The sequence below is a fragment of the Pipistrellus hanaki genome (assembly GCF_964339955.1).
Source record: "Pipistrellus hanaki genome assembly, chromosome: 7".
Classification (NCBI taxonomy): Eukaryota; Metazoa; Chordata; class Mammalia; order Chiroptera; family Vespertilionidae; genus Pipistrellus; species Pipistrellus hanaki.
Window position 1 is genome coordinate 11616592 of NC_140509.1, and position 24426 is coordinate 11641017.

Below are 24426 nucleotides of genomic sequence, written 5' to 3' on the forward strand. Positions count from 1 at the left end.
AATTTTATAATGTTAAACTTTAATGATAACAAATAATTGTTGAGAACTGATTATCGAGAACTGCTTATCAAAGTTCGCATTGATGATTAGAATTGTGGAATTTGTTAGAATTGTGGAATACGCGCTGTCCTTACCAGGAACTAACGCTGTGACTGAATGCCTTTTTTCTACGGTAAATAAAGTGTGGACGTGGGAAAAACCACAATTAAGTGTTGAGACTTGGAAAGCCATTTTATGTGTGAAATATAATTTAACAAATTCTTGTGAAAAATTTCATAACCTTCAACAGCAATCTACTAAAAAAAATTCACTCAAATGAGAAATATGCCAAAGAATAAGATACTATACATATTTTTAAAAGTTTATTATATTTGTAAATTGTACTTATGTTGGAATTTTAAAAAATATATTACAATACTATTTTTGTGTTCTATGGACATTTTTGTTGCTCCATATAGACCAAATTTTTAATCAAGAACCCCCCTTCCCCGGTCAGTGGTGTCCCGATTTACCAACGTTAAAATCTGGTCACCTTAAACTAACAGGCAAATTCCAATTTATCCAGCATTGAGAAGTCATTTCCGTGGCTAGAAATAAGGAATGTGTAAGCCAAGTGAAACTCAGAAAGGTAACATTTTATTTTCAGAGCAGCTGATGCCATAGAGTCAGGTTTTCACAGATAAATAAGACAGCGGCTGTTTGCGTATTTCTCTGGAAGTATGCCCCTTGAGTGGAGCTGCCACAGTTCCTGTGGCTCTGACCAGAACCTTTTCAGCCGAGTTCTCCCGGCTGTCTTTCTGAAAATAAATATTGTGATAACTTAAAGAAAATGCCACCACTTGCGGGGAGACCAACATGGAATGCCCAGATGCTTTTGTTTTAAAGGAATGCACCTTTTTTAGGACAAGTCTATAAAACATCTTTATTTTTTTTTGTTACATGGGATGTTTAAATATAACTTTGCTTCCAAGCTTCGAACTTTTTTTTTTTTTTTTTTTAAACCCCTGGTAAAATAAGACTTTTGGTTCGCCTTTTAACAAAAACTGACCTAGGAAGGAACATTTTTAGCAAAATGTGTTATAAAATCACTAGAAAATACTGTCCTCTTTTTTTGCCCAAATGTTACATAAAATCCTTATTAAAAATACACACATTACAAAAGGAAAAATTATGAATATGCTATACATAGTGCTCTTGATATGGACCAAGGGGCCTGCATTCCGGAGGGAAAACACAGTTCAGCACACCAGATAGTATGATGTCAACTCATAGTGCAAACCTGAATAAATTACATCCTGGAATGGGGAGGCATGCAAGTCATTTGCCGAGAATAGAACATAACAAAGCCAGAACAGGAAGCAATCGCCACGGCTATTTAAAAATGTTTTCGTTTTTATTACATTAATTTTTTTTCAAAAATACTTTTCTTTACAATAGAACTCCTAGAAAATATGTACAACCTTCCTCTAATAAAATATAACAGCAGTTAAATATATTTGAAAATAAGATGGGTTTTTTCCATAAAATATATCTGTTAACTTTTTATATACAAGCTCCCTCAGAGAGATCTAAATTCACTAATGAAAAAAAAACCATCTGACAGTAAACAGTGACAGTGTAGAAGAGACCTTGGCCTTCAGGAAGAGAAGTTCTCGGGGGTGGGGAAGGCGGGGGGTGGGGAGGGGAGCTAAAACACAACACACACATGCAGGCAGAATCATTTCAGGAAAAAGGAAAAAAAAAAAGTACAAAGTTTTCCTAGGAAGTCAATTCTTTTAAGTCGATCTTGTCCAAAAATACTAATCCGGGAATTTGAACTGTCTCATTCAGGAGGAGTTCTTTGGTTATTTCAAGTCAAAAAATGCTTACCCTATACTGCATGGAAAATCAACATGACATTGTGCATTATGTCTTCGCCTTGGCAACACTAGTTTATTTTTAATGTTTAAAACTGGAGCGGCTGGGCAAGGCTCCAAGCATAACGAATACGTTTGCTTTATAAACATTTTTCTGGGTGTTGGCTCCTTTGTTAGATAAGCTTTCCTACATCCGATGGCAGAACCTTTCCAGAATCACCCTCAGACACCGCCAGCAGAGGGGCGTGGTCTCTGGGCCGGGGTCGCCCCGGGGAGGGTTCTGAAACAGTCCTGCCATGAGGCTGGCGCACAGAGCCAGGCAGGCCTGGGCTCGGAACGTACAAGAAGGACCTGTCTGAAACGGAGGCAAATGAAACACCTCGTTGCCCCCTAAAGGAAAGGTGGAGGGAACGTCCAAGATCTCTTTCTGAAAACGGAGCGATTGAAACGAAAAGAACCTTCGTATTTATCATCTGCCCTTGGCTTTCCTGAGATTCAGAGAACACTGCCTGGGTGGGGCTGTGAAAATGTGCTAAATGCTTCTGCGGAGACAAACTGGTCCTCACGCTCCTCACACATTCCGGGGGACCCTCCCCGCCAGAGCCAGGGCGGTCCTCCCGGTGCCAGGCCTTGTCCCGTCTGAGGGGCGCTCGTTGGCTCTGACAGGGGGACAGGCCCGTCTGACTCCGCTCGGAGCCTGAGCCAAGTGGCTTTTCTGAAGGATTGCAGGTTTATCACCTTCAAGTACAAACAGAAGCCCTGAAGACAGGGACCGCAGGAGGCAGAGCGACGTGGCTTGGAAGGTTGTGGAAGTGCTTTGGTGAGTGACTAACGAATACATTCACTGTTCGAATGCAAACACTGTAGCGGAAGTGCCATGTGAAACCGTTTTTTTTGTTGGCCTCTTCGTGCTCTATCCCTCGAATGTGCTATCATATTTCTTAGAAAACCCTTCTCTTCCCTAGTTAGCATCAAGGTAACCTTCGGTCCAGCACAGAAGAATTACAGCAAAACCCCAAGCGGGTGCGGTTTCACGGTTCTCCCCAATGGCACAGAGCCGTCTCGGAGCGCCCCTGACCACTAGCAGTGCTGCAAAAACAGAACAAACAGAACGGGCTCTTCCCATCTAGTTTTTGGGCCAAAGAACACCTCTTGGCATTCCAGGGACTGCAGTGTGTGCCTCTCACCCTCCCTCCCTAAACACCGCCCTGGAATTCACTAGGCGGGGCTGTTCCCTTGCAGATGGGCCTGTGTGTGCTCACCTAACGCAGCTCTGCACCCAGGGACACGCTCCGGGGACCGGGCCTTCGGTCACGGCCCTCGGGGGAGCATGCAGTACTCGGCTCCTAAACAGGCCACGGGGCAGCAAGGCAGCGAGCAAACTTCCTCTCTCACCTGGCCAACTCCAAACGGCGTGTGTGCGGAGGCAAGCGTGGCCGGGGGCTCCCTCAGCTCCCTGCAAAGCTGCCCGTGGGCACGGTCTCCTCGGAGACGCTGCGTGCACGGTGCACCACAGAGTGAGGTCAGAGCAGAACCAGAGGAACTGTCGCTGGGAGAGGGCGGCCTGCTGCACACGGACACACGCACACGCACACGCACCACCAGCTGTGGGACAGAGGCAGGCGGGATGGTTGGAGTCTGAAAGCAGAAGCACATCAGCGTCAGGCTCACGCCCTGCCCGGAGCGAGCTCCCGGGAACGGAGCCCAGATGAAACACCTCTTCAGAGAGAGTTGTGCCAATTATTTATTCCCCCCAACCTCCCACAGAAAAATAAAAACAAAACAAAATTAAAAAATAAAACAAAACACGAATTTAAATAAAAGGAAAAGAAACCGGATTTCCCCCCCTTCTAAACCTGAATAAAACGACCATTTTTTAAACAGGTAGTTTAAAATGGCTACAGAACAAGCAGGCAGTCCAGGCTTCCTGGCGGACGGAGCGGAGGCCGGGATGGGCAGGCCTTCACAGCTCCGCGTCGCCCTGCAGCAGCGCGGGGTCCTGGCCGTCCAGGAGGAGGTCGGCGTCCACGCCCTCGGCCTCGCCCATGACGCCGCCCAGCTGCTGGACCACGTCGGCGTCCAGCATGTCCACGTCCTTGATGGGCTTGAGCAGGCCCAGCTGGTCCAGGGGCAGCAGCCGCGGCGCCCCCGCCGGCCCCGTAGTCCTCTCGATCGTGGCTGCCATCTCCGCCGCGAACGCCGCCTTCTGGGCCTTCTGCCTCTGCTGCTCCTCCTGCTGCCGGTGGGTCTTCATGTGCGCGTTCCGGCTTTTGATCTTGAAGAAGACTCTAGACGTGGAGAGAGAGCAGCGTGTGAGACCTAGGCGGTCTGGGCACAGGGGGCCGTGGGCGGACCTCTGTCTGGGCCCTCTGTCTGGCTTGGACAGAGTCCTCGGCTCCTCAGCTCCTAGGACTTTCTCCTCTTGGGACCTGTCATCTCTCCTGTCTTCTCAAAGCATGACAAGGAAAGGGGGTGGGGACAGAAACACACTGGGGTGTGTCAGGCTTCTTCCCTGTCCACCTGCGGTCGGGGACACAGGCCCTCTCTCGGTCCATCACTGACCGAGCCTGTCCGACACACCTGAGCATCCCCAAGCCGTGACTCCAAGCGCTGGCGGTTCCCATCAGACACACCCGCCACCCCGGCCTCTGGCCCCGCTCTCCCGCAGCCAGGATTCTCTAGGATCTGCACACAACGGGACTGTGTCCCCTCCAGCCCAGTGCTCTTCACAAGGGCACCGGCAACTCTGTGGCCAAAGCTCACACCCCTCTGTCCTGATTGTACCCGATTTCCAGCTCATCCACCAGTCTCTCACCCGAGACCCCTTCCTGTTGGCCGATTCTCACCGTTTTCTACCGTTCGCTAAGAATGAAGCAGTGGTTCTCGCTGGGGGGGACTGTCCCCCAGAGAGCACCCGGTCATGTCTGGAGACATTTCTGACGTCTCAGCTATGGGAGGAGCTCCTTCTGGCATCCAGAGGGCAGAGGCCAGGGACGATGCTAAACATGCTGCCGTGCAGAGGGCAGTCCCACTTCCACAAACAGGAACTGCTCAGCCCCACGGTCAGAGCTGGGCCTGAGGAACCCTGGGAGGAGAGGGCTGCAGGCTAAGGCCCCTGGGCCCAGGGCAGCCAGCCACTGCCTGTTTGTCAATAAAGTTTCACTGCAATGCAGCCACGCCTGGCCGTCCTGTGAACCTGTCCCATCGGGATCTTGTTCGGAAAGCTTGCCTCGATGTGAGACTGCCTGCTTATGGACAGGGGGTAGCGTCAATACTCAGTACTCATGGCTGAGCTCCCAAAGGAAGGAAAACCGAAACAAACAAACAAAAAAAAATCAAAAGCTGATCCCTCAGACAGGAGTCAGTCGATGAGTCACAGTCGGACGTACTGAACACTGAATTTCAGCAGCTGACAGGCATTCTGCAGACATCTGCCTAATGTTACTCCCAGCTGGGAAAGCCACAGAAATCTTTACTGGAGTTGTGGCAGAAAAGGGTTCCAAGCAACGTAAGAAGAGCCAGATGTCCCGGAGGAGCCGGGAAGCTCGGAACACTAATTTTTGTTAAAACGTCCTTTGTCTCCGCCCTGCGGAGCAGAGGAGTGGAAGTGCTGTCTCCTCGCAGAGGAGACTGCGAGACCCCGACACCCCCCCCACCCCCGCCCCAAAGCAAGCAGGGGGAGGTAAGGAGTCAGTCAGGGGTTAGGGTTAGGGGTTAGGGTTAGGGGTTAGGGTTAGGGTTAGAGGAGGTTCATTATTTCAAGCCAATAACCCTGTGCTCATCGCAGGGCCATTTCTCCCCGGGGCATGAGATGACAGCACCCTGGCTCTGAGGGACATCGGAGCAGAGAGGAGGGCCTGGCGCCTGAGTCCACCTGCCTGCCTCTGCGCGGCTCGGTGGGAGCCGGCCCCAGCTCGCTTTGGTGGGGCCCTGAGCCGAGTCCGGTGTCCTCAGGGGCTAAGAACCCGGGTCGGGCCAGCCTGCCCGGTGCCCATCTCCACTCAGCTATGCGCAGTGACAAACCGCTCAGCCTTTCCGTGCCCCCGTGTCTCTGCGTATAAGAAAGAAGCTACTAAAAAAACCTGCTTCACAGGGCTACTGTGAAGATTCAATTAAGCAAAACATGCAAAGGTCCTTGAGATGAGAGTTAGGTGAGGAGTGAGTGCCTGATGAGCAGCAGCTACTAAGTTCCCTGAAATATTCCTCGAGAATGTCAATCATAAAGCTGGCCTCGTACATCCACCGAGGGATGTTTTCCTGGTAGAGTGCCAGCAGCTACCTGGCGGCCCTCTCTCCAGGTCACGTTACTCCTCACGTCTGAGGCCCTGGAGGATGTGGGAAGAGAGCCTGGGCGAGGGTCCTAAAGGATGTCACTCTCAGAGTCTCACCTGACCCCTCCTGGCAGGGAAGACTCAGGAGTGAACTGGAATTCTGTACTGGATGCCGTGGGAGGGAACTGTGTGCATCTTAGCCATCAATGGTATTTTCTCTCTATAGTAAATGAGTGAACAATGCAAGCCAACAGGAGGGAGCAGTGGCCAGGACCCAGGGTCTGTATTTGAACACCGCTGGGTTCAAATCCCAGCTCCGCTCTTACTGATGGTGTGACATGGGGCGAGTCATTTTGCCTAACTTTCAGGCCTCATTTGTAATACAAGTATAGAGGCAGGATTTGTGTCACGTGGAGTTTCTGGGTGAGGATTCAATGAGCTCACGCACATGAAGCATACAGGCAAGGAAGTGCTCAGTAACTGCTGGCTGTTACTATTACTACCCGCTGTCAGCTTCCCCCTCTCCGCCGTCGTTTTAAATTATACTTAAAAGGGCAGGGATGCTAAACAGGTCCTCTCTTGCGAGTCAACTCTGATCAACTGACTGGGCCCGTTTGAAGCATTATGATGAAAAGGGTTTGAAGTCTTATCTTACAGCGGTGGCAAAAGTGCAGCGATTGACTGGTGATGTCTGCCCAGGCACAGGAATGAGAGCAGGGGTAGGGAAGCCATCTCTGCCACAGCGAGTTCCTGAGCAGGTGTCTTAGAGCCATTCCCAACTTCACAGGGGCGCAGAGAGCAGTGCGAGTGAATGTGGTTTGGGAGTGATGGGCAGAAGTTGGAAAATTTTACTCTTCCAACGATTTTGGAAAAGAGTAAAATTATGTCACTAGAGGTTTGCTCTCTGAAGCCATCCAACCTCATTAAGCTGTGAGACACCAGACCACATTCCCTTTCGGAGACTCAGTCCACACCCCCGACGCCGGCTGCAGAGTCCCTGGGTGGCATCGAGGAAATTTCAGGGTTCAGGTTATTTTTTTAATTGAAGAAACCTCAGGCCCTCTTGGCCCGGCCCTCACAGAGCGCGTCACCCATGGCAAACTCGGACCCAGTCCCCGTCCGTTCCACCTACTTGCCGCACTCCTTGCAGGGGAAGATGGTGGTGGGGTCCGTCTCGCCGCTCGTGGTGCTGTGCGAGGGCGAGCTCTTCACCGAGCCATAGCCGCTCTGGGCGCCGCCGGGCTTCTGCTTCCCGGAGGGCACGGCGCCCCGAGCTTTGGCCACCTGGTTGGTGCCGCCGTGGATGCGGGCGTGGCCGTTCAGTGCCTGTCGGGAGCTGAACACCTGGGGAAGAAAGGGAGTGACATGACATCTACAGTCCTGAAAAGAAAATTAGGGCTGTTAGTGACACGATGGTAAAACATGAGATACCTGAAACAGTGTCTAACGACAGGGCATGGGCTTTACACACCTAACTCTAATGCCATGCCACCCAATCCCCACGGCTGTGCTAGCGGGAAGAGGGGCGGTGAGGTGGCGGTGCTGAGGACCAAGCTGACCGCGGCTGTAGTTAAGAGCTGAGAGCCAGATGCAGCGCCTGTCCACCGGGGGCGCTGTGGGGTCACCCCTCCCCTCTGTCCACCTTATTCTCTCCCCGCCCCCCCCCCCCCCCCCCAATGTGTATAACAAGGGGTTGGGCCAGCTTTCAAAAAAAAATTTTTTTTTTATGCCAAACTATCTTTTTCTTTTCTTTCCCCCTTTCCTTTCTTTCTTCACTTAGAAAGGACAAAAGAAAAAAACAAAACAAAAACAAAACCAGGTCTTCCTCAAAAGCTCCAAGTTAAAAGCAGAGGTGCATGCGCTGCTGGAAATGGAGCCAGCACCCCAGAAAGGAGCCGATTTGCTCAGCTCCTCCCAGGAAGCCTGAGGGCCCGAAGGAACACAATGGGAAAGACACCCCCATCGGCAGCCCGTGACGGAAGCAGCGTTCCAGACCCCCCGATTTTACTGCGGGATGATGACAAGGGGAAGGACCCAGACAGTGTTGTGAAGCTCGCCATCGAGCAGGCCTTCCCGAGCTCAGCGCCCCGACACGGGGGCTGGTTACTGCTGGGGGCTGCTTGTCGGACGTCAGCAGCATCTCTGGCCTCCACCCATGGGCTGCAGCAGCACCCCCCCGGCTGTGACACCGTCTCTGGACATTGCCAGACGCCCGGGGTTCTCACAGTCAGTGGAGGGAGAACCACTGCAGTAAAGGCTCTTAGAATTTGTGGTCTCACAGGGAAGAAAGATCTAGTGCTGACTTAGCAACCCAAACTGCCATGGTTCGGGGCAAGGATTAAAACTGCCACTTTCACCCCCGTCATTTTTAAAAGTTATTAAAAGGCATGCACCTTGCCGAGCCCCTCTGACTGAAAAGCGTAAAAGACGACGTCCCATTTGGTAAAGAATTTACACCTAAACTATGAATGGAGGAAGCATCCGATTTCTAAACAAATCTACACAGAAATACTGTGAAGGTGTAATGAAGTCACATCTTTAACATCCCTGAATGGAAAAGCTCCAGACAAACATAAAAAAAAAAAAAAAAAAAAAAAGCCAGCAATTCTTATGTTCTCTTTTGTGTGTGTGTGTGTGTGTGTGTGTGTGTGTGTACTTTTTTTTTTTCCTTCTCATTTTGTCTGAGATGTAAATTAAGTGCATTTCTGCTTTAGGATCTGAGTGTTTTAAAGACTGTCGCTTTCTCCATCTCAGGGACAGCCAGGCTCACTGAGCAGCATTCAGACTCCCTGTTCCTAGGACGGACAGGGCTCCCTGGGAAAGAAGCAACAGTCTCGTTTTTCGGGTGACGCCTCTAGACCCTGCCTGTCCAGGTGTGCCTGGCTTTAAGAAACCTGGTTTGGGGAAAGCTCGATAATTCAGACTAGTGGAGGGACCAGCGGGGGAGAGTCCGAAGTAAACAACTCTTAAGAAATAGCCTTTGAAATACACAGGGAGCCTTCACCCAGGCAGGCGCACGTTCTGGAAGGCCTTCCTCCTGTGCTCGGAGTGACCAAATGGTGAACCGGTTTTATTTTAGCAAAATGATGCTTCTAATGCGCTCAAGGTTAAGTAATTACACAGACTCCCTTTCAGTCTATTTACATGGTTCATTTTGCTTGGTAAATCTGCTTCGCCTCCCCCAAGGAACACAAAGATAAACTTGAGCTAGGTCTCTGTCATTAAGCTGCAGAAGGATCATGCTCTGTGGGCTTTCCCAGGGCGACTAAATGCGACGGGGCAGGAGCCGGAGTGACAGGCCCAGGGCACCGCGGGGGCACCGGGATGGGGAGAAGTGAGCCCTGGAGGCCACGGCTCCCTGCAGAGCTCGGGACCTCCCGCTTCCCGAGGGCAGGGCCCCACTTGGTGTCCTCTGAGCCTGTAGCTCAGGGCCTGATACAGGGCGCCCGCTCCGGAAATATCCCGAGGGAGCCGACGGGATAAAGGACAGAGAGCCATGGCAACACGGAACGCCTTCTGCCCAACTTCTACTGCAGAAAGCCCCTCCTTTCCAGAAGGCATCGTCTCAGAGCCTGGCCCTCGACCCCGAGAGGACACACAGACACTTACAGCCCCGCAGTTGGGCATTTCACAGACGAAGGAGCCTGCGGGCTGGCCGAGGGCCTGCAGGGGCGGCCCCTCCGCGGGAGCCAGGACAGGGCCTGGTTGCGGCTCCGGGGACTTGGGCACTTCACCCTCCTCTTCTCTTGTGGATTTCCTATCTTCTTCCTGGTCCTCCTCCTCCTCCTCCAACTCTTCTTCTTCTTCACTGGTCTAGTGTTGGGGCAATAAAAGCAAAAAGGGGAAAGTCCCCAAATGGCATTTTTAGTGAACGGAACCCACAGGCCAGGGGAGGGTGGAGGGGCAGGAGGCGGGGCGGCACCGGCTTCTCCCTGCGTAAGGGGCGGCTGACGGAACCCTGGGCTGGAGGTGGGAGGCACTGTCTCACCGGACGCTTGGAATTCCGAGTCAAGGAAGTCCCGCCCCACTCTGCGTCCCTCCTTACTTATATAAAAATATTTTAAGGCAGGGAGGAGAGATTTCTGTAGGTAGAGTTTCTCCCCCTGGCTCGAGACTGAAACCCAGGCAAGGCTGCCCCACTTGGGTCTGTCTGCCGCTGTGTCCCCAGAGCCGAGTGGAGGGTTTCCAAGCAATAGCAACACTGTGGGACCCCGTGGGGAGAGGCTAAAGACCTATCGGATTTGTGTTCTAGGCTTCGTAACCCACTTCCACACAAGATGCCCGAGATGCTGATTTGACCTGGGGAAAGCACGTGACACAGGGTGTCCCAGTGCCTCCTGCTCTGATCTTGCCAGAAAAGGGAATCGGAGTGACCACAATGACTGTAAAAAGGAGAGGAAACCCAAGGGGGGTATTCCTTCTTTTAAATATATTTTTATTGATTTTAGAGAGGAAGGGAGAGTGATAGAGAGATAGAAGCATCAATGATGACAGAGAATCATTGATTGGCTGCCTCCTGCACGTCCCGTACTGGGGTATCGTCCACAACCCGGGCATGTGCCCTTGGCCGCAATCAAACCTGGAACCCTTCAGTCCACAGGCCAATGCTCTTATCCACTGAGCCAGACCAGCTAAGGCTGTCATGTGTTTTTCTTATCCTGGTCTCCGGTCATGAGCTTGTAGAAATGCTTTCCAGAGGCATTCTAGGAAAAGGGAAGTATTTTCTATGAATGGTTATCCGCACTACGTGTCCCCTCCACTGCAGAATAGCAGCCAGCCCGGGAATTAAGCAGGAGGCCCACGCCGTCCTCAAGGTTAACGAGACAGTGAGTTAATAGAGTAGCGTGGAGAAGGCACCTGGGGCGGGTTGGGATGGAGAGCAGGAATGTAGGAGGCCCTCATTCTGCCTCTTGTTTAGCTAATGACCTTATTCTGCTCTCCCTCTTCATTGGGGAGGAGTGGGGGAAAGAGTGGAAGGGGAACAGACGCTGGCTCCTCCACCCCAGTAAGGACTGGGGACCAGAAAGAGGGAGTTCTATGTTACATCAGCCTCCTTTCAGCTTCTGTTTTACAGCACGTTACAAAGTGCGTTCACACTGCCGTATCCCTGAAGAGTCTGTGAACAGTCTCCACAGTTTACAAGGAGAAAGAAAGGCATGCCCAACCAATGGCGCATTCATCTCTGCCCCCCTCCCCTGTCTCCCTCTCTCTTTTTAAGTTTTATTTTGTTTGAATTAAATGTTTTGGGTTGACATTGGTTAATAAGATTAGTATATAGGTTTCAAGTGTACAATTCTATGACACATCATTGTGTGTCTACCACCCAAATCAAACCTGCTTCCGTCACCGTGTCTGACACTGCCACGCCTCTTTGCACACCAGGCTGAAAGCACGTGGGCTCCAGTTTGGTTTACCCCAGGCACCGACGTCACCCGGAGTGAGCCTGTGATTCTTAGAACCCAGAAGCAAGAACTCCCGAGAAGAACAAAGATTTCTGAGAGCCGTGGAACGGCTCCCGAAACCACAGCTCCCCCTCTCCAGTTTGGACCGGGCTTGGGAGAAAGACAATGCCAGCACATCCGGGGCATGTGGCACTCCCCTCCCCGGGTCAGCAGGGTCTGTATTTAATACCACTTACACATATTAGAGATGAGTGTATTTAAGAACCAGTCCCAGTTTCCAGTGAGTTAATTAGGATTAATTGGTAATAATTACATATGCTGAAAGACTTCAGTGAATACAGATGGAGGACTAACACATTTACAGAGTGATTTATGACAGAAACTGTAGGTTTCATACAAATATACGGGTTGAAATCAGAGATTGGAGTGAATCTCTGATTTCATCATTTCATGGCCTTCTCCCTACATATCTCAGGTTTAAATACCATAACTTAAAGAAAGATCATTTGAAATTTTTGACCTGTTAAATAGAGGTGGTGTCTTTAGATGAAATCTTGGTTTAATTAAAAGAACAAAGGAACAGCGAAACTGTGCCTATTCAAGTATTTTTACTTTTGTAAAATGCAACTTCAGATTATTTATGAAGGAAGTCAGTGTATAAGTAAATAAATGTATTAAAAAAAACAAACAAAAATAAACAAACAAACAAAAACAAATATACGGGTTGACTTCATTTAATTGGCATCATTTCCGTATGAATCCTCCATCTTCCAGTCCCTAGGACTTTCAGCTAAAACCACGTTATGTCAAACTGCAAGGGTTCACTCCATTCCTTCATAGAGCTGGAACTTTGTGGTCTCCAATACCAATGTATTAAGCAGCCCAAGGCCTATAGCTTGGCTTTAAAAATAAATTATATAATAACTAGTAGCCTGGTGCATGGAATTCATGCATGGGTGTCCCTCAGCCTGGCCTGCACCCTCTCCAATCTGGGACATCCCTCTCACAATCCAGGACTGCTGGCTCTTAACTGCTTACCTGTCTGCTTGCCTGATCACCCCTAATCTCTCTGCCTGCAGGCCTACTCACCCCAACTGCCCTCCCTAGCCGGCCTAATCACCCGCAACTGCCCTCCCTTCCTGGCCTGATCACCCTTAACTGCCTCTGCCTAAGCCCTGCCACCATAGCTTTGTTTGGAAGGAAGGTCTCCGGGTCTAATTAGCATATTACCCTTTTATTAGTATAGATTTTAAATGGCAATGGCATTATTTTGGGGTACTTACTATAATTACAATTTTCTCACAGTGCCGTTTTTGTTTTGTGTTTTGGCTTAAGGACTCTGAGAGGCCTGGCCAGTGTGGCTCAGTTGGTTGGGCATTTTCCCATGCACTGAGAGGTTGCCAGTTTGGTTCTCAGTCAGGGCACATGCCCGGGTTTTGGGCTTGACCTCTGGCAGAGCATGCCCCGGAGGCAACGGATGGCTCTCATATTGATGTTTCTCTCTTTCTCTCCCTCTCCTTTCCTTTCTTTCTAAAAATCAATAAAATAGTAAAAACAAACAAAACAATAAAACAAAAAACAACTCCGAGAAGAAACATTCCAGATAGCCACAATTACATATTCAATTATACTATCCTGTGATTATATATGTCTTAGAAATTTAGATGATTTTATTTCTACTGGCAATCTATAAATGCTCACCGAATGATTTATCATTAAGCCAAATGGCTCACCGAAGTGACTAAGAGATACAAATACAGGAGGACAAAAATCCTGACACGTAGAACTTCCTATCAACAAGTTGGCTATTTTATGATGTACCTTGAAATAAGACATTTATTCATATTCCAGGTTTTAAGTTAAAATACAAATGCTCAACAACCCATATTTACTCCAAGACACAGATCTGTGTTACAGTCACTAATGATGATGGTGGTGACAACATACTGGATGACACACACATTGCTAGTTCTCACAACAGCTCTGCACAAATCTTCCTTCCTATTTATTTATTTATTTTCATATTGATTTCAAAGAGGAAGGGAGCTAGAGATGAGAGAGAATCACTGCCTCCTGCATGCTCCCTACTAGGGATTGAGCCCACAACCCGGGTATGTGCTCTTGACTGGAATCGATCCCGGGACACTTCAATCTGCATGCTGACACTCTATCCCAGTGGCCGGCAAACTCATTAGTCAAGTGAGTGGCAAACCGCGGCTTGTGAGCCGCATGTGGCTCGAGAGCTGCAGTTTGCCGACCACTGCTCTATCCAATTGAGCCAACCAGTTAGGTCAAATTTTTCTTTTTCAAACAAATGAGGAAATTAGCCAGATAACTAACTGTCCCAAGGTCTCAGGGCTGGTGAAGAAGTTGAACTGAGATTTAAAACCTGGGCTATCTGATTCCCAAACCTCCCCCTTCTTCTCCCCTTGGCAAATGCCCACAGCTCACAGAAATCCCACGCCTCTCAGAACTGCTGGGGCCAGCTGCCTTTATAAGGAAGGAGGGTGTTTTCCTGTCTGGTGGACATGAAGTAGACACCCAAGGTGCACAGACCATGGCTGAGCTTTGCCTTAGGAGCCTTCCAAAATCAGTGAACTGTGTCATCGTCCTGAATTGTGTTATCTTTTGGTCACAGTCAGACCCACAGACTTTTCCGGAGTGGAATCATGGGAATGAACAGGGCACAGGAAGGGGAAGCCAGCACTCTGCTCCCATCTCCGTATAGAGCCCTTTTTCCCTTCTGCCGCCTGCAAGGGTGCGAGGGCCTGTGATGGCTTCAGGCCAGAAGGCAGACTACCCTGCTGGCTCCTCAAGAGCCACTGTTCCTCAAACTCTCCCCACACATGTCCCTAAGCTACCTAAGCATGCTCCAAGGTGGAGAAATGGCCATCTGTCCCTTTAATAGCACACTGAGGACACGTGATCAGCAGAGCTACCCCCGGTGTCCAGGCAGGCTTAGAGGACAAAGAGCAGGACCCTGTCCTAGGAGAGTGCCTTCTGCATCCTCCCCAGTCCTTATTTTTTATTTATTTTACAGAGAGGAAGAGAGAGATAGAGAGTTAGAAACATCGATGAGAGAGAATCATCGACCAGCTGCCTCCTGCACACCCCCTACTGGGAATGTGCCCGCAACCAAGGTTGCATGGCCCTTCAGTTCGCAGGCTGACGCCCTATCCGCTGAGCCAAACCGGTTTTGGCGCCAGTCCTTACTTTTCATCGTAAACCAGTGGTCGGCAAACTCATTAGTCAACAGAGCCGAAGTTTGCTGACCGCTGTCGTAAACTATCCTCAGAAGGCGGAGCCCTCACGGTGCCCCAGAGGGAGCTGGGAGCTACCACACTGGCCTCAGGGCAAGGGGCCCGAGCCATCCCTGCACATGCCTTCCTATTCTCCCTAAGCTCAGAGGTCATGAGGGTGTGTGTGCTCCTGATCCAGCTGAATAGTGGCTCCTGGTGATTAAGCCCAAGAAGGTGTGGCCCCTCGGGCACCAGCTCAAGCCCTCAGAGCTCCTGAAGCTGTGGGCTGGCCTGGCTTTTCTACTCACTTCGCAGCCCTGTTGGCCCAAGATGGTGCCTCTGCCTTGCATGGCAACCTCTTCCTTAGCAGCTCTCCTCAGGACCACTGCTCACCCTGCCTCCCTCTGGGAGTTTACAGAGGGATTATTACTATGCACCTCAGAAATGTTCATTCATTCATTCATTCATTCATTCATTCATTCCTTCAGCAAGTATTTGTTGAGTGCCTCTATGATGCCCGACACTGTCCTAGGCACTTGATTACACCCAAGCCCAAGAGACGCCACTCTGCCTAAGAAAACGCTACCCTCTGGTTTGGCCCTCTTCCAAAACATGGTTCCGACAGCCCTGAACACTCCAGAGTTGGAAGGAGCTTTCCAGATCATCTAAGTCCTTTGCTCCATTTTCAGCCCAGGAGCCGGGTCTTGGGTCTCCAAGGGCAGGATTCTCTGTGCTTCCTTGTTTCCTGCCTATTGGACCCGCTTGGGAAGCAATGCTGGGTGTGGCCTGGGCAGGCCTCCCCTCCTCTCTGGGCCTCAATCGTTTGGTGGTGGAATGGTGGTGCTGGATGAGAAAAAGATCACCTGAGGCCATATCTAAGAACTCTGTTCTCATTTCATATTGCTTTTAAACACCCTTGTTTATGCCACATCTTCCCAGCTAGAACATATGCTCCCCAAAGGGAAAGGAGGGGCAGAAGCCATTTAACAGCCCGGAGTCGCCCACTGCGCCATACATATTGCTGCTTACGCTGTGGCAATTCAACTGGTCTTGGTTGCTTGAAGCACATGAGGCCATGTTGCTCCTTTTATTTTTTATTTTTTTCAGGGCCTGCTGCCTATGGTAGAGGCAGGCAATGGCTCAAGGCCCCAGTTTGCTCTGGCATGGGGTGCCATGAGAGAGCCCGGGGGACAGGCCTGCCATAAACCCAAACCCATGCATCACACTGCTTTTTCAAACATTAGGCAACAGATGAGCAAAGGCTATCCTGCTACAAGACATCACTCCTTAAGCCAGCCAGACAAAGCCTGGTGCAGGAAATCCTCTCCTCAGACACTGTCCACTTCCGTCCAAAGAAGGGCAGTCCCGTTCTACTCCACAGATGTCTATTTTGTCTGCTATTTGGGTCCAGATATGAACTTACATACGTGTACTTATATCAGAGCTAGGTTCCATAGTTGGTTAGGAATGTGGGCATTTGAGTGAGTCCACGTGTTTTTACAATTCTTTAAGAGAATTTGTGTTTGACTTAGGTATTACATGAGGGAATCAGCTCAGACAACACACTCACCAGCCACTGACCACCGCTAAGTTTCTCTGTGCCTCGGTCTTCTCCCTCATGGAACTGGAATGAGGGTTAAATAAGCCCACAGAAAGCCTGGCACACAGCAAGTGTCTTTTTAAGAACTGACTGCGGAATCTCAGAAGGAAGCCGGGATGGGTGGGTGATGGGGAGAAATTAACCGGAGAGCTTTCATGCATATACGCATGGCCCACGGACACAGGCCACAGTGCAGCCAAAGCCTGGGAAGGCAGGTGCGGGGTGGAGGGGGTCAGTGGGGAAAAAAAACAAAGGGGACATCTGTGATACTTCCAACAATAAAGATAAAAAACACACACACAAAATGTCTTTTCAAGAATACTTCTACCTCCCCGCCCCCCACCTATGTGCTAGCATTCATACTGGGGCACGGTGGGGAATGACAGTATGATGACAAATCTTCACCCCATTCATGAATTCTAACCACGCCCCCTGATGGTGACAGAGGCGGGGTTCAGTGATTTGTTGTAGACATGGACCTCTTACATACATACATACATGGCAGGGAATGTTCTCCTCAGCAGCTGGGATTGCCCCTGGCCATGGACAGAGAGGAGCGCTCCCCACAAGGGTGGACGTGGCAGTAATGACCAAAGCCGCACGGTACCAGGGCACATGGCGATGTGAGGGCTGGATCACTCCCTGCTAGGCAGGTCCTCAATGACCCAGTGTCCCCAGCCCTATCTGGGGGGCACGCTCCTTCAGGCTGTGCTTTTGGGAAGCCACGGCCAAGCCGAGGCGCCTTCCTCGCTGGGAGGCACCTCCTGTTCTCTGGCCAGCGGCGTCTATAACGGGGAAGGACGAGGAAGGGGTATGCCAAGGGGTCAGGGCACCTGTTTATAAAAAACCACCCACTCAAGGGTTGGGCCAACCTGGCTTAGCTCTCTGGCTCCCAACAGCCACAGGTGGAACCCAAGCTGCCTTCTGCCTTCCCTCAGCCTCTACACCAGAAAGTCAGAGCCTGAATCCCGCCAGGGAGCGGGCTCGTCGGCCCTCCCTGCGGCCACCGGGGCAGCAAAGCCAAACCAGCCAGCAGCCGCTCACTAAGCTGGGAGTGGGTGGGAGCAGGGCCAGCATAGCAGTGCCGCGGCGGCTTCACTCACCATGCACTCGTCCGCGAGCTCTGTGAGGCGTGTCCGGTGCTTCCGTCCCAAGCGCATGATCTTCTTCCACGTGTAGTAGTACTCCACGCACTGAGCCACCGTCTTAGACTTCACCTGCGGGGGCCGGGCAGGGTCAGCTCCGAGAGCAAGCTCTGCTGAACACTTAATCTGGCCACAGGCAGCAGGCTTACGCGGTTTACAGAAAGTGTACACAGAGGAAAACCTCCTCCTCACGCCTGTTCTCCAGCCAGCCAGCTCCCTCCCCACCCCTGCAACTTAGCTAGCCCCTCTTACTGACTTCTAGGATAGGATTCCAGAATTTTCCTTTCTTTCTTTTTTTTTTTTAAATAATATATTTTTATTGATTTCAGAAAGGAGGAAAAGGGAGGAGAGATAGAAACATCGATGAGAGAGAATCACTGATTGGTTGCCACCTGCACACCCCACACTGGGGATCGAGCCTGCAACCCAGGCATGTGACCTGACCGGGAATTGAACCGTGATCTCCAGGTTCATAGGTCGTTGCTCAACTGCTGATCCACCCCAGCAGGGCCAGAATTTCTTTACTATTACTGTCACTATGACTAGGGGCCCAACTCCAGAAACTACTGGCTTGGGGCAGGGGTGGAAGGAGGGGTAAAGGCACACATCTTCCCTTCTCTAACTTCCCAGAAAAAAATTCTGCTAGAAACACGATAGATCGGTCAAACATACATGAATAAATTATGTTAATTGTGAATCAGAAACCCCAGGTCTAGCCGAAACCGGTTTGGCTCAGTGGTAGAGCGTCGGTCTGCGGACTGAAAGGTCCCAGGTTCGATTCCAGTCAGGGGCATGTACATTGGTTGCGGGCACATCCCTGGTAGGGGGTGTACAAGAGGCAGCTGGTCGATGTTTCTCTCTCATCGATGTTTCTAGCTTTCTATCTCTCTCCCTTCCTCTCTGAAAAAAAAAAATCAACAAAATATATTAAAAAAAAGAAAAAAGAAACCCCAGGTCTATTTATTCCAGTAGAATACATAAATGACACATTCTTATGCGTATACCAACAAACACAAAACCAGTCCTGCCCCGCCATTTTCCGCACAGAAGGTGGCACATACATATTTTGCAACTGGATTTTTTCACAGGATAGCCTGGAGACTTTTTCCGCCCAGCCCTCTGAGAGCTCATTCCTTTTGTTAACCCACGAAGCAGCAGTGTGCTTTTGCATTAAATGTGCCGGAATGTGCCTGGGTGTCTGACTAGCTGACCTTCAAAACCATCTACGGAGAATGTTCCTGAGTCATGGGACAGGAACGCGAGGCAAAGCTATAACGATAAGAGCTGAGTTTTTGCAGGAATCAAGCCTTGCTCTGCTCTCCCCCAGCGGGGAAAAGGTAAATGTGTTTTAAAGAGAAAAAGCTCCTTTCCTTAGTCCATGTATCTCTAAGCTCAGAGTGCAATGTAGGTTTTCTGGAGGCAGGTACCGTAAAAGCTGGCGGCGCCCTCGGGGGCGGGAACAGGGCCACCGCACAGTAAGATGACACCACCAGGAGCCTGTCTCCTCAAAGCTGCCCCTTCACATCCACCTGACACCTTGCATTTCTACACTAGAATCGCCCGGGGGTGAGGACAGTGCCCCAGAGAGCCCTGGCTTAAAAACCTGTGCTTCCTGAGGAGCACACACCATGAATCCATCCTCAGTCAACAGGTGTGAAGCCTGCAAGGAAGGAGGCCTAGCCCTGGCCAGTTTGCTCAATGGTTAAAGCTCCGGTCTCTGGTTCAGTTTCTGGTCAAGGGCATATACCTCAGTTGCAGGTTCGATTCCCATGTGGGAGACAGCCAGTCAGTGTGTCTCTCTCACATTGATGTTTCTCTCTCTCTGCTTCTCTCTCTCTCTCTCTGCACCCCTCGCCCCCCTCTTTTCCACGCTCTCTCTAAAGATCAATGGAAAAAACATCCTTGGATGAGGAAAAAAAAGGAAAGAGGCCTAGGGCAGGTGGCCCAAGATCAGAGCATGGAGCTGGCACAGAGAATGTGGTGGCCTCCAGGGCAGGGAGCGGTGAGTGATACAGATCTGGAGACGAGGCAAGCTGGACAGAAAGTCCACCTATTCAGATCTCTGTTCATCAAGGCCCTCGATTAAGGACATGTACCCAGGACACCCCTGGTACCACTGGTCCAGCTCGAATCCAGGGAAGCTGTCTGTCACCCGTGAGCCTGTTCTCTGTGGACCTGAACACCTTTATGAGCACGCAGTAAACATGCTCCATCACTCAGCGATCTGCTGGACCCACTTAGAGTCATTTTAATTTCTAGCCTAAACCACCTCTGAGCCAAGTAAGGCTGATTAGGTTTGCCATCTGCTGCATAAAGTGCTACTGTGGCTATGTGCAAGAGTTCTATTGTGCTGTGAAGTGATATATATATATATATATATCATAAATAAAAATGCCATATATATATATATATATATATATATATATATATATGGCATTATTTTTACTACTAGAGGCCCAATGTACGACATTCATACACAGGGGTGTGTGTCCCTCAGCCCAGCCTGCACCCTCTCCAATCTGGGACCCCTTGAGGGATGTCCAACGGCCTGTTTAGGCCCAATCCTGATAGCCTAAACGGGCAGTTGGAGATCCCTCTCACAATCCAGGACTGCTGGCTCCCAACTGCTCGCCTGCCTGCCTTCCTGATTGCCCCTAACAGCTTCTGCCTGCCAGCCTGATCACACCCTAACCACTCCCCTGCCAGCCTGATTGATGCCTAACTGCTCCCCCGCCAGCATGATTGCCCCTAACTGCCCTTCCCTGCAGGCTGGTCACCTCCAACTGTCCTCCCTTGCAGGCCTGGTCACCCCCAACTGCCCTCCCCTGCTGGCCATCCTGTGGCAGCCATCTTGTGTGTTGGAGTGACAGTCAATTTGCATATTATCCTTCTATTAGATAGGATTACTGTTATAATGATTAGGCACCCAACACTAGAAGCGACTGGTTGGCGGGAGGACATATCTCCCTTCTCCAGTTTCCCAGAAAACAATTCAGAAACATGATATAGTCACATGTACATGAAATAAATTATGTTAATTGTGACCCAGAGGCCCCAGTTCTATTTATTCCAATAGAATGCATAAATCACATTTTTATGAAGATAAAAATAGACCCCCATCACTGTCAAAGAGTCTATGCCCCCCCCCGCCCCCCCCCCGCGACACTGGGGCCATGCCACCCATCACCAATGCCACCCTTCCCCAGCAAGGGGTGGAAGACACCCGTGGAAGAGCATGAGGCCAGTAACCAAATCCTTCTACATCTCTCTACATGTACAATCACCCAATTCAGTTTCAAGTGAGCAACAGTGAAGAGCATGCTTACCATCTTCTGTACAAAAATAAAGTCCTTGCTGTAAGTGGCGAGTGCTTTGTTAAACAGTTTTCTTTCGAGGGAGGTCCACTTGTCCGAACCTACGACAAAACACACGCTCCGTAAGAACGGCTCCCCGCTCTCCCCGCTCTGCTGCTCCAGCTCACAGGGCTCCCCGCCTTAGAGGCTGGTTCGCTTCGTTAAGTTACAGAACGAAACTGTTCAACATATAACAGACTATCCATCAAACTCCTTTCTGAACAAAAAGCCAGTGCAGTGTAAGGGCCAGCAGCCATGACACCTGGGCTTGTCTCTGTTGTGGCCTTGACCTTAGCATATTACTAAACCTAAGACTCAGTTTTGTTACCAACAAATGGGAAGAATCCCAATAGTCCCACTTTTAGGGTATTTATGAAGGTTAAAGATAATGCACAGAGTGCCTAGGTTAGGAACTGGAAATGAGCTCTCAGCACATTTTAGCTCCAGTTTTTATATTATGATGTTCACGGGTGCAAGCATTCATCCTCATGGTGTGTGGAATCAGCAGCCTCCACCCTCCGGAGGGTCACAGTCCAGTGCGAAGGCAAACCAGGAAGCAATTGCACACAAGGTGAGGACCGCAAAGAGGAAGGCAGAAGTCAGGTGCCCGTGGGGTGCCAAGGAGGAGCACACACTCCGCTTAGGGCCGGGGCACTCAGTTGAGTTTTCAAGGGCACAGAAGCAAGCCAGGCAAGGAGGTGGAAGGGAATTCCAGGGAGAGGGAGTGTGTGCGCAAAGCCAGGGGCCAGCAACGAGAGGATGCATCTCATTCACTCTTTCCTTCGTCTGCCCATCCACTCAAGCGATGCTTATTGGGTGTTTACTACATGTAAGAAGCTGTGCTGGGGGAAAAAGCTAACACTTTTAAAGTGCTTACGATGTGCCAGGTTCTGAGTACTTCACAGAAATTAGTCACTTGGTTCTACCAACATCCCATATGGGTGTTGCCAATACCCATCTTACAGCTGAGGAAATGGAGGTGTTCGGGGAATAAGCAGCAATCCAGTGTGGTTCACGACGGGGCTGCGGCAGAGGGAGCGCAGATGGTGCTGAGGGAGTGGGACCGGGAATTGACAGAACCGCAGACCAATGAGGAAGAGGCCCCGCGAGGCTGGGCTGGTGCTTCTGCCTTGCTGGCTAAACTTGACATTCCTGTCTACTTCCTCCCTAAAGGAGAAAGCAGGATATGCAGATGATCATAGAGAATGGTGCTGGGTTCTTTTATTTCTAGGGCCTTTGCAGAAAAGTCGGCCCCATTCTTCAGGCTGTTTGAAGTCTCTAATTCTTTGGACGGTACGTGGAAGAGTTTTTGACATTCCTCTCCTTCTCAGAACGGTAGTCCCCCAAACCATGGTATTTTTCCTCCCAACCAGGACAAGCCCATGGTGTTCACTTTGCTATGGTTGACGGATGGGGCTGAAGTACAGGAAACCTGAACTGCTTCTCTGCTTGGAAGATTCAGCCAAAATTAGTGAATCTGGTGAAACCACTCTGGACAGGCAGGGGTTGAAGGTCCTGGAATATGTGACTCAGTGATGTACACTCAGATTTCTGGAATAAACATCTCTCCACGTGGGTCCTCAGGCCAGGAGCTCTGACTCCTGACTCAGAATACGCTCTCCAGAGCTGGGCTGGTTCAACCCTCAGGGCCATCAGGGCCATCAGGACTTCGCTGCTCTCTTTACTTCTAGAAGGAAAGCAGTTTTCTGATTCATCCTCCACAGAAGGAAGCGTCTTCTGTAGGTTCTGGAGGCGGGGCATCCCTGGCTGTGAGAGCCACCACAACAGAGGAGGGCCGGCGTGTGGAGCAGCCCTGCAGGAGTGGGCGTGAGCGGAGGAGGGTGGCGGGAGTTGGGCGCTGGAGCAGGTCCTCACCATTCCTCAAATTCTGTCCAACGTTCAGGGCGCTGGGGTCCCAGCTCCTAAATGCTCCCCCTACCCAGGGGCAGACACAGGAAGGCAGAACGGATGAACCAATCGGTCGAAGAGGAGTCATGGTCCCTCTCAGGTGCCCATCAACATCACAGCGAGAGCTCAGGGAAATGACGGTGGAAGAGGGTCACCACGGGACATGTCACAGCAGCCGAGTCCCGGGGCAAGTTTCGAAAGCGGCGGATGTGCTGCCTGGCTGTAGGGCCAGGGTCTGTGCAGCTCTGGGTTGCATCTCAGATGGGGAGCCAGGGGACATTCTGTTGATGAAACCCCTAACGAGGTCAATAAGGATCCTTTCCAATTTTTCTCGCGTCCCGCGGCATTTTAAAAAAGTCCCGCGGGACGCGGGAAAAACTGTTAGAAATCGGGACTGTCTCACCAAAAGCGGGACGATCTGGTCACCTTAAGCTAAGGCCTGGTGAGACACGAGCAAGGCCACACAGCCTGCTTCGGCCGGCGCCGTCTCTCTGGTGGATCCGCTCTTCCATCCCACGTTGGGCTCATCACCTGGTTACTGCCCACGCAGCCGTGTTAAGTTCCCAGGTCAGTTGTCTTCTTGTGAGAAGCATGCCCCTTCATGTCCCCAAATGGCTCGCCAGCTGCAACCTTACACAGGTGAGGTGAGTCCCTGGACCATCTGTTAGTGAGGATCCTCAAGCCTCATGCCGACTCCTTGTGGTTTTAGAGCTGCTGCTCTGTGGCGGGGTCTTCTGTCTTCCCCATCTCAGAGGGTTCACTCCGCACCCCAGTTTCTGGCTGGAAGTCTGCACTCTCACGCCATCCTCTGTCACCCTCCCATTCCCAGGCTGCAGCGGTGGGGCAGGGAGCATGCGCTCAGAGCAGGCGGCTGCGAATCCACAGACAGAGGCACCCTGGTCACAGGATCCGCACCAGGCTGAGAATCCACCCCTGGGCGGCCGGCCTGAATTTCCAGGTTAAAGCTTGTTACACAAATGCGTGCTCCCCAAGTAATGCTGCTGAGCTGTGATACAAAGGGGTGACTTTCATCAGGACACCATAGGCTGTGAACCTAGTTCCGCCACTTCCTCCTTCTGTGACCCCCGGCATGTTTCCTTAACTTCCCAAGTCTCCGTTTCCTCTCTTGTGACACGGGGATCGGGACAGGCACTCTGTGACTGACAGCATCTGGTCCCGAGTGAAATGTCTTACACCTTAACTGGCCTGTAGCTCTGGGACACGTTGTCTTCTGTGACCCTTGCATTGTGGCACTCACGAAGACAGCGGGGCTTGGCCGGTGATCCCTGCTCTGCGTATGAATGAACAGCCTCCCTCCTGCCTTCCACTCCCGGCCCCCGATCGCCAAGGAGAAGCTCAGGCATCGCTCACCCCTGCGGTCTGTCTGACAGAGGAGCGCTTTCCTCGTTCTCTGACAAGGTTTTCTAAGCCAGCCCCTCCTGGACAAAGTCCAGGAGAAAATGCAAAAGCGAGGCAGGGGGCTGCCTCAAATCCTCCGCTGGCCTTGCTCTCAGATCCCGCTGTCCACGCAGCAGGCACACTGTGAGGGGGCTGGCAGCCCCCAGCTCTCATTTGTTCTACCTGAGATCCCTGGCTCTCAGGCTATTATCAGCAGGGGCCCTTAACAAGACGATTAAGGCTAATTACAAAGA

At 50.9% G+C, this 24426-nt stretch overlaps 1 protein-coding gene across 15 annotated transcripts in view; it reads right to left on the reverse strand.

Annotated features, from left to right (window-relative positions):
• Positions 1-959: 959 nt before the first annotated feature.
• TRERF1 (transcriptional regulating factor 1) overlaps positions 960-24426 on the reverse strand; it is a 216703-nt gene continuing 193236 nt past the window's right edge. For 13 of the 15 annotated variants that reach the window (XM_084890256.1, XM_084890258.1, XM_084890252.1 and 10 more), the window contains 5 exons: positions 20840-20928; positions 17472-17585; positions 9737-9940; positions 7260-7507; positions 960-4144 (listed from right to left, as the gene is read on the reverse strand). In XM_084890256.1, the coding sequence (XP_084746382.1) occupies positions 3820-4144; positions 7260-7507; positions 9737-9940; positions 17472-17585; positions 20840-20928 (980 nt within the window). In that variant the 3' untranslated portion in view covers positions 960-3819. The remainder of the gene's footprint in view (positions 4145-7259; positions 7508-9736; positions 9941-17471; positions 17586-20839; positions 20929-24426) is intronic. The other 2 variants (XM_084890248.1, XM_084890250.1) reach the window with 2 other exon arrangements.